This window comes from Haemaphysalis longicornis, unplaced genomic scaffold (assembly GCF_048455015.1).
Source record: "Haemaphysalis longicornis isolate Haplotype H1 unplaced genomic scaffold, Haemaphysalis longicornis Haplotype H1 scaffold_3, whole genome shotgun sequence".
Lineage (NCBI taxonomy): Eukaryota > Metazoa > Arthropoda > Arachnida > Ixodida > Ixodidae > Haemaphysalis > Haemaphysalis longicornis.
The window spans coordinates 5,034,399-5,047,815 of NW_027526335.1; the positions used below are offsets into that span (position 1 = coordinate 5,034,399).

General features: G+C 45.7%; 1 protein-coding gene across 1 annotated transcript in view; it reads left to right on the top strand.

Annotated features, from left to right (window-relative positions):
• The window catches only part of LOC144173880 (glutamate receptor 1-like), a 266,859-nt gene that overhangs the window by 90,070 nt on the left and 163,372 nt on the right, over positions 1-13,417 (top strand). Inside the window, exon 2 of the mRNA XM_077702181.1 lies at positions 6,590-6,736. Coding sequence (XP_077558307.1) covers positions 6,590-6,736 — 147 coding nt within the window. The remainder of the gene's footprint in view (positions 1-6,589; positions 6,737-13,417) is intronic.

Here is a 13,417-nt window from a genome sequence, read left to right on the forward strand (position 1 = left end):
ACAGTCGACTTCCGGACACGCGCAGTCGAGCAGTCTCACCAGGGCCAGCGCGTAATGCGGCCATAAAATCTGTAAACTCAACCCCCACGCCTCGCCTCCACCTAGAACCGGAAGCCGGGCCGTGCTCACATCCGCGAGGGCCCTTTTGGGAGCCTACGGTGAATAAAATATGACTTCGCTGCGCGCGCGCGCGTGTTAGATCTGTACTACATGTCCCGCCGGTATGCCTTACCACCGAGCGTTACGCGGCCGCCATCCGTATCCATCACCCCCCGTTGTTCCGCCTTCCTTTCCCAGCAACGCTGTTTCACATTCTCCGATCGACTTCGTGGTAGGCGGCAGTGCGCTTCGACTGCGCGGACGCGTCGAGACACCGGGATTTTATATCTTCGTTACGACTGCCAACTATTTCCCTGCGCCCCCCAGACCCTTTTACGTCGCGTCTTCTATGTTTTTTTTTTACTGATATCTGCTTTCTCTCAGGATTCACGCTGCTCCCAGCTTTTCTTCTCCGACAGTACATTATGGTCTGAGTAATGTCAACTTTGTACTGTCACCCGAACGGGAGGGACTGTAAAAACTAGACCTTTACGCCCAGAAAGATAAATTTCATGCGTAATGTATCTTTCGTTCGGAGAAAAGAAAACGAGCGCCCAGAATTAAGAGAGAGCCGGTACAGTCGTGATATCAAGGCGTACTCATTTCCGCAAAGTAACTCCCCCCGCCTCCTCGCCCCCTCTTCCTTCTTCTTCCGGTCACAAATGCGGTTAACCACATGTGAAGTGTTCTTTTCTGTTTCTTCACTTTATAGCCCCGCAGCCTTTTGCAGCCAGCCCTTATTCCCAGGTCTTGGCAAATTGGCCTTCCATTCTGCGCTGGCGTTAAACGGCCATTTGAAGCGTTGGAATTTACTTTTACCCGCAGGTCCCGTTTTATTCCATACGATCTTTCACCTTGGTAGCTTTTCGCAAGCCGTGGTAGTTAATGCAACAAGCCAGCTAAAGCAGCTTTCTTCGTGCTATTTTTTTACTCCCAATTTTATCTTTTATATATTGAGAAAAGTGATAAAGATGATCGGATAGCCAAGAAAATAAAATCATGGCATGGTGGGCCCTAACCTTTAAGTACAGAACCACAAAGATTAAAGACTTTATACGTGTCTGAATGAATTTAGCCAGGAAATTAAAGTATTACTGCTTTAGTTGCTTAAATATTACTCTAGCCATAAAATACAGCGTTTCGTCGTAAAAACCTTCTCTTACACGACCCTAATAAAGCAGTACGCCACAGTTACAACCTAGCATCTTTTCAACTGTTGGTTGCTTTACGGAGAGCAAACTAGGGCCCGCACCGACTTGATTTACGAGTTCATACAGTTCCATATTTTATTCGGAGGCGGCACAGAGTGTACCAAACAGTAACACAGCTATAATTTAGTACTGAGGTAAATCCACCGCTTCTGAAGGTATAAAATTCCGAATGCTGCACCCCCGTGCCATTTAGCATCATAGACTAAGCACGAAAAATGGCAGCAGTGACCGTGCTTTTGAACCTAACAGACGTGAAAAGTTGAGATGGTTGAAAAAACTGAACATCATGAATAAAAATTTCACTTTTGAGATGTCTGAGCGAAAAATTGCACAAGGACATAAATTATTCAATTTTCCTGAAAGTTGGAGTAGAGTGAAGTTGAATTCTATTGGCTGGCACCGTGAGTTCTAAAACTAATGTTTCTTCGGTAGTTCAGTTGGACAACCTCAAAACGTATTTTTTAACGTAGAACACAAATTCTGCGATCAGCAAGCAACACGCGTCAGACTGTTCTACCTTAGTATAAATCATTTCACTTTCGTTATTTAAGCCAACAACATACCCATGAGGTCGAACAAAGCTGCTAACTCATTCATTAAGTACGTAAGCAAGGCACGGTTTTGCAGAAGCTGCAGTCGCTCACAGAGGCGACGCACGTTTTAGGAAAAGCACATCGCACGAACACTGAAAATTACTTGACTTAACAGGGAGACTTTTCTGTGGAACTTGGAGCTGCATGTAGGCAACTCGCACTTGGTGTTCGTGGCAGGATTTAAGGTGACACTCCTTGATTAAGGGAAGCGACACACTGCCTCCACAGCCTAAGACCACTTTCCAGCGTTGTAGCTGGGCGTACGCAACGCAGAAAAATATTTCAATGTGGTTTTCGGGTTCTTTTCTCGGGGAGTTTTTTTTCCTGTTTCATTATTAGATGGAACCAGAGCATTGATTGACGAATACTTGGAGGGGGATCGCAGACGCCCTCGCAGGTGGCTCTCTCTAGGACCACTCTATGCATAATGAGACCACTAACTGTAAACAATAAAAAGGGGAACACCGTCAAAGGACAACTTGGTGGACCCTAGGAGCTTACATTCGCTATTTACAAGCATACCTTTGAAGCCAGCTGCACATGGTTCTAATGTGACTGAAAACATTTGCATTGGCCCATGTATATAATCAGTATACCGACATCCCCTTTTATACACAAAAAGAGGCATATCGCTGCGTCTCCATGCAAACGGTGATGTATCATTTGAGAAGGCATGCAGGTTGGATGATGAAAAATCCAGCTGGCCAGAGATCGCTACTGAAAAGTACTTAGTCTACACAAGAACGTTCATGGCCGCGCTGTAGGTACACACGTCGGAGATGACGGCTACGCGATATTTACACCATCGGGCCACAATCATCATCATCATCATCATCACCACCATAGCTCGGGCATAAACTTTATCGCGCGCTTATTTCCCGAACATCATATCGAAACATGCGCGATGAATTCATTATTTATTACCACTTTCCTTGTTTTGGTGGCCTAGCGAGAAAGCACAATTATTTTGCTATTACCTGTAAAGGCTTCCCTCCCGCCAGTCCCTACGTCGCCGTCCTCGCGCTTGTGACGCCAGTGCTTCAGGCGGGTGTTCCGCAGGGCCCTGCCGTAAGCCTTTTCATGTTTCCGGAATGTAGGTGGACCACTAAACGAAAATTCGTTTTAGGTCGCTTCCTTGCACGGACGAAAGGCGTCATCATCTAGCAAAACGCGCAGCACGCGTCTGCGCTCGACATAAGCGAGCTTTCTTTTAGTCGTTGAAAATCGCCCGCCAGCGCTATCGACTGCAGAACAGGCTGCCTGCTTATACAACGACTCGTAGCGCAGCAGCCGCAGCCTTCCGATCCAGGCCGTTGAAGGCGCGCAACATTTACGGCCCATTTGACATGCCTTCTGGAAAGAACTCCAGCGCAGTTTTTCGGGCCCTTCAAGCATTGCCAGCGCCGTCCTAACTTTCTCTTTTGCTTATTTTTGTGTTTCTCCTCACGTGTTCATTTCGTTTCTGACTGCGTTTACATTTTATCGAACAGGATTTCGGCTTTACTTTTTGACATCAGTCGTCATTTGTCTTTCGCCGAGCGTAAGCGCCGGCGTACGCTACCCGTTCGGTTGCTGGTACGAGAAGCTTTCTTAACACATGACTGACTGTTCCAATTTTGCCCGGACAACTTGCATATTACAATTTTATCCTTTTTGGTTACACCAAGTCGCGCTACTCGATAAAATAAAGCGCTATGGAGTGACTGTCTAAAGTCGCTCGTGCGTCTCTCTTTGCTTGTGCTTTTTTTACCCCCGCACAAGGTGTATGAAGGGATGTGGAATGAGAATTGACGCTGTGTGTCGCATAAACTATCTCGCTAATCGTTTTCGAAAGCGTGTGACTGGAACGGGGCTTGCTCTGTGATTCGGTTGCGTGGCGTAACGGTCCTTCACTTGCGCGAGATAACACCGCCATTTGCATGAACATAATGTAACCTCCTGCTGCTCACGAGGTCAATAAATATTTCACTCTGTATATATATATATATATATATATATATATATATATATATATATATATATATATATATATATATATATATATATATATATATATATATATATATATATATATATATAGTCTGAAAAGTTAAAAACTCACACAGCGCGCGAAAAAAAATAAGGTTAGCAGAGACAAACGAGGAAGACGTAGAAAATAGAAATAAGGTTACTAACGTTTCAGGGAGAGGACTCCCTTTCTTCACAAGTCAGTAAACTTATTGCTATCTATTTTCTACGTCTTTCTCCTTTGTCTCTGTCTCAAATAACCCTATATATATATATATATATATATATATATATATATATATATATATATATATATATATATATATATATATATATATATATGTATATATATGTATATATATGTATATATATGTATATATATATATATAAACTTCTGATTGTGAAAGGCGTATTTTTTATCTTTTCTTTTTATTCTGCTTTTATCTCGCCTCTCCACACGCCCGTTTCGTAAACTAGGTCTATATTTATTTGAGTAAAGGACTGCCTGACTCGCATTTTGACTAAGAGGCTTGTATTTTCGATCATGTTCTTGTGTTTTGCCTTAAAGGGACACTGAAGTGATATGTAAACATTGCGGCATTACTTGCGCAAATTGTAGTCCGGAGTCCCCAGGCCATGTTACGACCACTCTGGGCGCGTTTACGCGATTTTATTTAGTAGAAAAATTAATTCGAAAATGCTGTCCTCTTCTCTTTACGCTCGCCCATTTTCTGCGGCGTTTTCGTGTGACGTCGCGAGGAGCCGAGCTCGCAACTGGCTGCGCTACTGCACGGCTCCCCGGCCTTCAGACAGAGTCAGTCGGCCCAGCGTTTCGTCCGCCGGCCGCCGACGGGTCGTCGCAATTCGTTCGCTCAGTTGAAACGAAGCCAGGACACGTTTGTGAATGGTAGAATCTGCCTTTCTTTACTTGGTTAGTTCGTACACTGTATCTAGCTCCAAGTCAAGGTCGCTTCACACAAGCGCTGCACAAGCGCACATGCGACGCTTCGCTGACTGGTACGCCAGTAGGAAAATATAAGGCCTCTTGAAGGCAAGATAAGAGTCAGCGAAGTCAATATAGGTACTAAGGAAATAAAATCAACTGATATTTTTACCGTACAGCGTAAAAATAGGGTGCGGGAAGCACTTTTTTGCTCTGGGTGAACAAGCACAGCGGTCAGCAGCACGACTACGCATCTGCGAACGCTTTTCCGTCTACGAAATGCAATTGCTAGACGTGAGCTATTGTGGAAACTCGGGGGACGCTTACTGCACGAGCGCAATACAACAAATAGTCACCTAAGCTGCTTGAAATGCCAAAACTAAATAAAAGTGTAAACTTGTTGTACAATATATACCTTATATTACCAAGGTCGGCGGAGCCCGTCCCGTGGCCGAGTGGTCTGGTGCGCTAGGTATGTTGCCGCAAGTGTTTTGCAAGTCACGAGTTCGACTCCCCGCGGGTACATGCTTTTTTTTTTGTAAGTTAACTTTTTCGTTTTTTGCCGATGTTTTCTACATTGAGTTCACCTTTTTTTGGGCCGCAACGTTCATGGCTCCACGAACTAGTTCACAGAACGCGCACAGGCTAGCACTGGCGCGCTAGCGAGTTCTCGTTGGCGTGCTGTTGCCATAAGCACCGACTGCTTGCGGGCAGTGGGCACAGGCCAGAATGAACAGACCCTTGGCCTGGTGCGAACACGCTTTTTACGGTACAGGGATGAGTGAGGCAAGCTCCAAATATGGGGGAAAAGCGCATGACATTTGGGCATCTGCGGGTACGCGGAGGGCGTCCATGCACTGCGTAGGCCTCGGCTAGTGAATGCTACGATTCCAAGCCGTCCTGGGAGGCTTATCTTTATGCATTTTTACAGCTGACAACATGGCAGAAGCGCGGTATGATGATTACTGAGTTATTGAGAATGCCCATCCAACAACGCCACCGGTTGTGTTTTACAGAACCGAAACAGAAACCGAAACTTGTTTGGTTGCTCACCTTGGGCATCGTCCAATCACGGTGCCCGCTCCTCCCAACGTCACAGCTTTAGTTGGTGCGGCCGCCGCAAACCGCGCATGGTAGTTTTTCTTCTTTCGCGCTTTTTAAAATAATTACCGATGTGTCAACCGGATAAACGATGAAAAGTGTGCTAATTTGAGCCAGTCTACGCAGTGCAAGCAAAAACGGGACCTTGACAAATTCACTTCAGTGTCCCTTTAATTGTTCACAAGAATACCTGGGCGCTAAGCGATCTTGGCATTTATAAACCGTCCTACCAGTAGCAATGTTTTGGCAAGTTGTTGCTTGTATGCACCTCGCCTTCAGCCTTGTTATTACAGCAGGCACGTAGACCACGCTGGTGGCTTTTCGCATCCGGCTATAGCACCACAGCATTTAAAAATTGCGACCCCCCCCCCTCCAAAAAAAAGCACAGGTTTGCTAGGTAAAAGATAACACGCATCAACAATTACAAGGGCAGTGAACCGCACCACAGTGCGGTAATTCCAATGATGCCTGTAAGGAGTCTTAATCGGTATGCAAATTGTTTTTATGCATATAACTAATTTGTCACTAAATAAATATGGGTTCGCACTTGTGACCTAATGCCCGAGTAGCACCACTCCTTTATGCTGTACTCCGGCGGATAGTTACCGTGGGTCCCGTTGATCTCCTCTCTTCAGGGGCAATCTTCATGCCGAACCAGGAGGAACTTCGGTACGCCTACGAGCACGCGGTAGAAGTTCACAACCTGAGAGACCCGCTATTCGGCGTCACGACCCACACAGAATACGTGGACTCCGACGATCCCTACCAGACCTCGAAAAAACGTAAGTGCGTCTTCGTGTAGATCCTTCACATGTTCCTCCTATCTTTTCTTCTTTATATCTTTGCGTCTGCGAGGGGCGAGAAATCTTCTCAAATGTCCATGGCTGCTGCGGCCTAATACTACGCTTAGCCGTTGCTGCTGAGCGCCAGTAGGGTTATAAGCTTATATGCACTAGACAATAGCAAAGTGCGCAACTTGTTTGTTGTTTAAAAGCCAAAAAAATCTAAAATGGCAAGAGCAAACAAAAAGTTCGAGCAGGTGAAAACATATCACTAGTCTAGAAGCTGCCACCTGGCCTCCGCAATGCAAAAACCGTTCTGCAGTGGTCTTGTTTAAATCAGGACATGAGTAGCACAAGTATAAGTATATTGCCACAGTTTTCCAATGCCTTACCGGAGACACCAGTGGGCTGGGCTCCTGCACCCCCACGTAGTGGCTTCGTTTAAAGTACGAGGAACACAGCGGCACAGTAAAGCTGAGGGCGAACATTCAAACAGATACGGATAGGCTAGAAGCACACACACAGATTACAAGCATAAAAAACAGTCATGCCATTTGTACGCAGTTCATCAACGGCTCTCAATAACTATTGTTAGAACAGGCAAGTCGGTTTGTCCAATTATGGCCTGTTAAGGACAAAACAAAACTTGTTGAGCTAGTTGGTTTATGCTTATTGGAAAGAATAAAAGGGGCGCTAAGCAGACGAAGACGAAGTGGACACGCAAACCACGTTTAGGCGCCATGGGAAGTTGGTGCCTGCACGTTGTGTGCGTGTCTACTTCGTCCTCGTCTGCTTAGCGCACCTTTTATTCTTTCTGTTAAGGACAAAAGTTGCACATTTTACATCCAACGCCAGTACATGACGCCCATCTAACTCCTGGGCCTCAACCTCACTTAACGCTGTCGCGCGGGAACCTACAATAAAGAAAAAAAGTTTTAAGATTATTTAAGAGTGCGGTAGCGAGAGATGTGTTCTAAGTCTGACGTGGTATATATGTAAATGTCTGAGCTACACGCCGGTTTTAAGGAGCCGGCAGGGAGTCGCAATTTTTTGCTCCTTAATAAGGTGAACAAAAGGCGCCGCGTAGTAATACGTCAACCACTGAAAACATACTATTATGTTTCAACCTAACCTGTGCTACCCGTATTTTTTGCTGGAGCTTTAGGTTTTTCATACTTCGCCTGTACCGGAGGGAGTGGGCATACATACAGATTTTTTATTTCGTAGTTTTATTGTACGCTTAATTACATCTCTCGGTAGGAAAAAGCGTGAGCAAAAAGGAAACCTTGAAGCCTCCTGGAAATGATTGCTAAACGCGAATTATTCACCTAAAATTTGACTCCACTTTGAACAATGTTCTTTGTTCAGTCTCTCTCAACTGTATTTTAAAAGATAGCAGCCGAAATTAAGGACTGCCAAAGCCAGCTTGGGTTTTTCATCTTCATTTATAAAAATTAATTAACACAGTCGCACAACGCAATGTCTTACAAGCGCCGGGCTACGGATGAATGAGCTTTCGGATTTATCGAGTTACCCTTTAACGACGAACAATTTGTAGCCAGTTTATCCGCACAACTGATATGGACCTAATGAACCACCTGCAGCACCTTGAACTTCTGCGTGAGCTTGTCTGGTACTGCACACTTGTTCAAATAACCTGCCTTTCTTAGCAACTGAAACGAAATGAGCATGCTAGGAGATTTAATGATTAAAACCACGATAACAAAGCGACAGTGAAAAAAAAGCAAGCCGCTTTTTTTGTATGAGGATAAAGGGCCTTCAAGCTCAACCAAATATGTCACCACACGTTCACAAGCGTGCTTGTGAAGTTCGATGTCATGACTCGAGTCAACAACATAATTATGTGCCTCTTGAAATGTTGGCGAACTCCAGGACCGTTCATTTCTAATGAATACCTATTTGGAAAAGGGCGAGAAGTCCTATGGGCACCTCACTGTCGTGCGGTAGTCTTGTTTACCACAACTGGAAGGACACCGAACAAACCCACAAAACGCTACCGCCGGATAATGTAGACAAACTTTCTTGGTATGGAACCTCAGCTATTATATACGAATGACTGCAAGGATTTACTCTTTACCACGCTGATGATGATATATAGCAAAATAAGCCATCAAGCCTGAAATGACGATTCCTGGCGCATTGTCTGTAAATCAGCGCAAGCAAATTGCGGAAACATTTATACATTCAATCATGCCTATTAATTGGATTAAAATTTTTAATCAAGGCCCAGCCATACTTGATGCTAAACATCCGAAAAACAACACCCGAAAACAACAACCCAACATCCGAAAAACATTCGGTGGCGGTTGTGGAGAAAAAGGTTTCAGCCACAATCAGCGTCATTCATACCGCCTGCGCTCCAAATATTTGTATAACTCTATGCAAGTTCCTTTTTAATCAGGGGCTTGATTCCGATGCATCGAAACCGATTATTAGCCATTTAAATAGGTGTTTCACTTTACCCAAATAAATACTCTTTTTTTTTTTTTTGCGAGAGTTTGCCTTACGGCATAACAGTAATATGTACAACATCACATTTGTGTCACGCAGAAACGTAAGCAGAGACCGGTACTGCGGGCCCCAGATCCACCGCTGTAGATCAGGGGGTCTCCCAGGATGGAGCCCTGTGCCTCGGAGGTGTTGCAGGCGAGAGGTTTGCAGGGCAGGGCAGGTCCATAGAAGGTGGCTCGTGTCGGCTTCGGACGCAGGGACCATACAAAAGGGACAGGTGTCCGCAAACGGTGAATGATAGCGGGCAGGCCAAGCGTGGGTCACTGCTGGGGATAATGCCACCCCAACTCGAAGCCTCCGCAGCAGCACCTCCTCCCAGCGAGCGAGCCCACTGGGGAGGTCAGTTCCACGCGGTGGAAGTAAAGCACGCGTGGAGCGGCGGAGGCTCTCCTTCTCCACCAGCAGTTCTTCTAGAGTGGACACTCGCAAAATACAACTTGACGCGCCGATGACAACACTGTTCTTCTTCGGGTAACATTATACAGACGGCCTTTGTAACATAAATTTGGCAATCCGCACGATTCCCTGGCCGAAAAAAAGCGAGAAGAAATATTACAAATCTGAGTTGATCCATGCTGCTTAACCATGGTCTGGGAGCCTTTCTTAGAAGCACGTCGGCTGGTCTAGCCGTCTGCTATTCACGAGCAGCTTGTATACCATCGGCATATGTAACGCCAATGATTATACGGTAGGTCACTCGGCGTTTAGTGCGAAAGAGAAAAGTATGCAAGAAAACGTAACGGCAGGTTATGCTAACGAAAAGGATGACACGGCAGCAGGTTGTTGGCTCGCTACACGGGGCCGTCAACGTTTGTACAAGATCAGTTTCATGGAGCAAAAAAAAAAAAAAAAAAAAAACCGGCCTTTCTGGCCAGGAAAATCGCTATTGGCTGTGGACGCGGCATTGCGCCGTCATGGCGTCCCCTTTGGCAGCTACTAGAGATGCGGAACCACTGAAACAGCGCCTAACACGTTGCTAAGGGGATAAACCCTTAGCAAAGAATACGCTAGGACGCCTTATCGTATTCGTTGCTAAGGGGTTAGTCGAACTCCTGGTGACACAATGGGAGGGGAACGAGAGTATGAACTGGACTTCTGAGGAACTCTTTGACTAAACAATATTGGAACTTCGTCATATCTCAGCAATATTGCGCGATTGGGCGCAGTCAAGTCGCAAACAAATCTCTTGTACACATCTATGCTTTCGTATCCCAGCGTACCAGCAGAATTAAATGTACTCTGCAGTTTTTGTTAGCTGCGTTCCCTGGAAAAGTGCACTGACAATCTCACGAAGATAACGTCATTTACAGAATTAACGGTGTTATTTTGGGTTACACTTATATTAATGCACAAATTCAACTGGGGTGCTGTTTAGGCACGCAAAATGTGGGAATAGCTATGTTTTTTTTTTCAACTTGATGATAATCAACCGGTTTTTGTTAAGTTAACAGACAGGGTTCCTTTTCTTCAAGATTCTTGCAGGGACGTTACTCCACGCTTTCAAAAAACTGCCTTAGGACATGGGTATTTTATTGTCAGGGGAACAATTTATTCAAATTCGTGCAGTGTACTAACCAATCGCGGTCAAACAAATAAGCGCTTGTTTTTTTTTTACCACAAACCTTACGCGTCAAACTCTGTGAAAAGTGATTTTATTTATCTATTTTTAACGTCAAACAAATAAAAAAAGATCAGTATCTCCAATAAAAGGGACAAGTTCACAGCAGATAAGTTTTTTGTGGCACAGATATTGTGCTCATCCAGGGACCAAGCACGATTAATAGTCATCCTACCTCATTATAGCACGTAGAAAAGCGCTGGCAAATAAAGCGCGCGTCACTTTTCCAACGCGGCTTATTTCGTATGGCGCACAAAAGCAAATGAATGGGTTTCCTCAATAAATAAAGCGGTTTATCTTCGGTAGCGGGCGCTCGGCGTAGAGCGGTAACGAAGACCATTTTCCCCCCAACGTTGAATGCATAAAGCAGTGTAAATGTGGAGCGCATATTTGCAGTCCAGTCGTGCAAGGGAAGGTGATTATTCATGCTCAAGCATTCTTTTAGAAATGGTAAACAGTGCAGAATGAGGGTTACACAGGTACAACCTGAATTTAACGCGACTTAAGCCGTGAAGAACTGCACTGCTGGGAGAAAATGGCTGCTAGGCTTTGTTTTCTCTTTGTTTTTCACTTTTTCGAGAGAACATAATAGCACAACTGCCCGCTTTGCGAAGATTTTGAATATTGATTTTGATTTTGAATTTTGATTTTGTTTTTGAAATTTGATTTTGATTTTGAATTTTGAATATTGTTTTTTACGCTCCGATGCTTCACTTGAGTTGCTGGGACAGCGGCGTAGAAAGCTGCGAATTATATTAGGCCACTTGGGAATCTTAAACGCCCGCCGACATTTCGACACGCGTACGTTTCTGTTAATCGCCTCCATCAGGACAATGGCCACTCCGACCCGGATAGAATTGCGTTCCTGTGCATCAGTACGAAAAGCTCGCTAATCTGGAGGCGGTTCAGCATTGAATTCCTACAGGATGTTCGATTGATGTTGTCAGATCATTGTCTCGAAATGAACTTGCATGAGTCTCTTGTTGTTAAAGATCCCCAGGAGCAAATATTTTTTAGCACTCCTTCAAGGCGCGCGTTATAGCTAGGCACTTCAAGGGGCCCTGAAAGGCGCTTTGAGCACATTAAATGAAGTAGCGCAATCGTTAGATTGGGTCGTCAACGTCATCTGTGCCAAGTATTACTCTTTTACGCGCAGCGGAAAACTCACACTTTTGTTGCAAAGTTTGTCGCCCTTTTCTCACGCTTCCCTGCGTGTTTTTGGACGCCGCCATTTTCACATGTCTACGTCATCGATTCCCAGGTGTGCGTCATGAGCTAGACATCCTGCTATTGGGCGGATTTTTCACGCAGTTCCGGCCAAGGGATGTGTCGTCTGCTCAGCGTCGGCTCGCCGGCTGATCTGCCAGCGGGGTGCCGGAGTGCTTCGACATTTTACGAGTATCCAAACAAGTGTGAACAAACGCTTAACCATTTGTATTGAATGAAACATGGCCATAACACGACATGGATATTGTCTTACCTGAGTACGTTCCATAAATAAAGCGTTGAAGCCCCGTGGCACTTCTTTCGTGCAATCGCAGAGAACGCCCTGAGCCGAATGCCCGGGTTTGACGCATACATTTTATTCAGCTTCAAAACAATCCCTAGATGCGTTTCAAACGAACACAACGTCACAACATGCGTTGAAAGTCTTAACCGCGATTGACATTGCTACTGCCCGTCGCAAAATCGGCACTCACCTCGCGCGCGGTTTGCGGGGACGAACAGCAAGTCACATTGGCGCGCAAGGCGAGAAGGCTTTCAGCCACGCACACTGCACATACCCCATGCGAGGTTGAGTCGTACGTCGCTCGAGAAACATAATCCAAACCATGGGAAGCAATATCCACCCGCTGAAGTACAACGTCGCATTTTATTGCGAAACGAATGCGTCCACAACACACACACCATCTCCGACTGTATTTTTACAATGCCAAACGCATCGCGCGCTTCCCTATGGGAGTGAGTGGTACGCCTGCAGTGCCCACATGTGGCGAGGTGGGGCCCCTAGCTGAACCGGGATCACGCAACCGTAACTGACTTCGAGAGCGGTTTGTGCCTTGTTTCCAAGGCAACCGATTTTTGAGATTGTCATTGTCAAAGAAATGGCGCTCGCGCCAGCGCTAGAAAGCTCAGAGTCGCGGCTGAGCATGTTTTGCCAACGTTGCCGCTCTCCCCCACGCGTCGCCCCAAGCTGAACTCGTCACATGATTGAAGCGCTGAGAAGGCTACCGATTGAGAGAGAGCGGCCAGAGTAGAAGGAGAGGGCTTGGTTGGCCGGTCCGGGCTGATGCGTTTGGCATTGTAAACTGTTTTAAAAATACAGCGGGCGAGGCGCACACGCACACAGCTTCGGTCACTGGCTTCGCTTAGCTGCAAGCTTCGTTCGGACAGTCAGCGATGTTACGACGATACAGATCTCCGTGAGTGCGACGTGATAACCACTCGACGTATTTAAAAACACAGGGGCATAGAACTTGGTTCATCGGAAGCAGATTACTGTCCACAGAAGAGCGCACCCGTGGATGGTT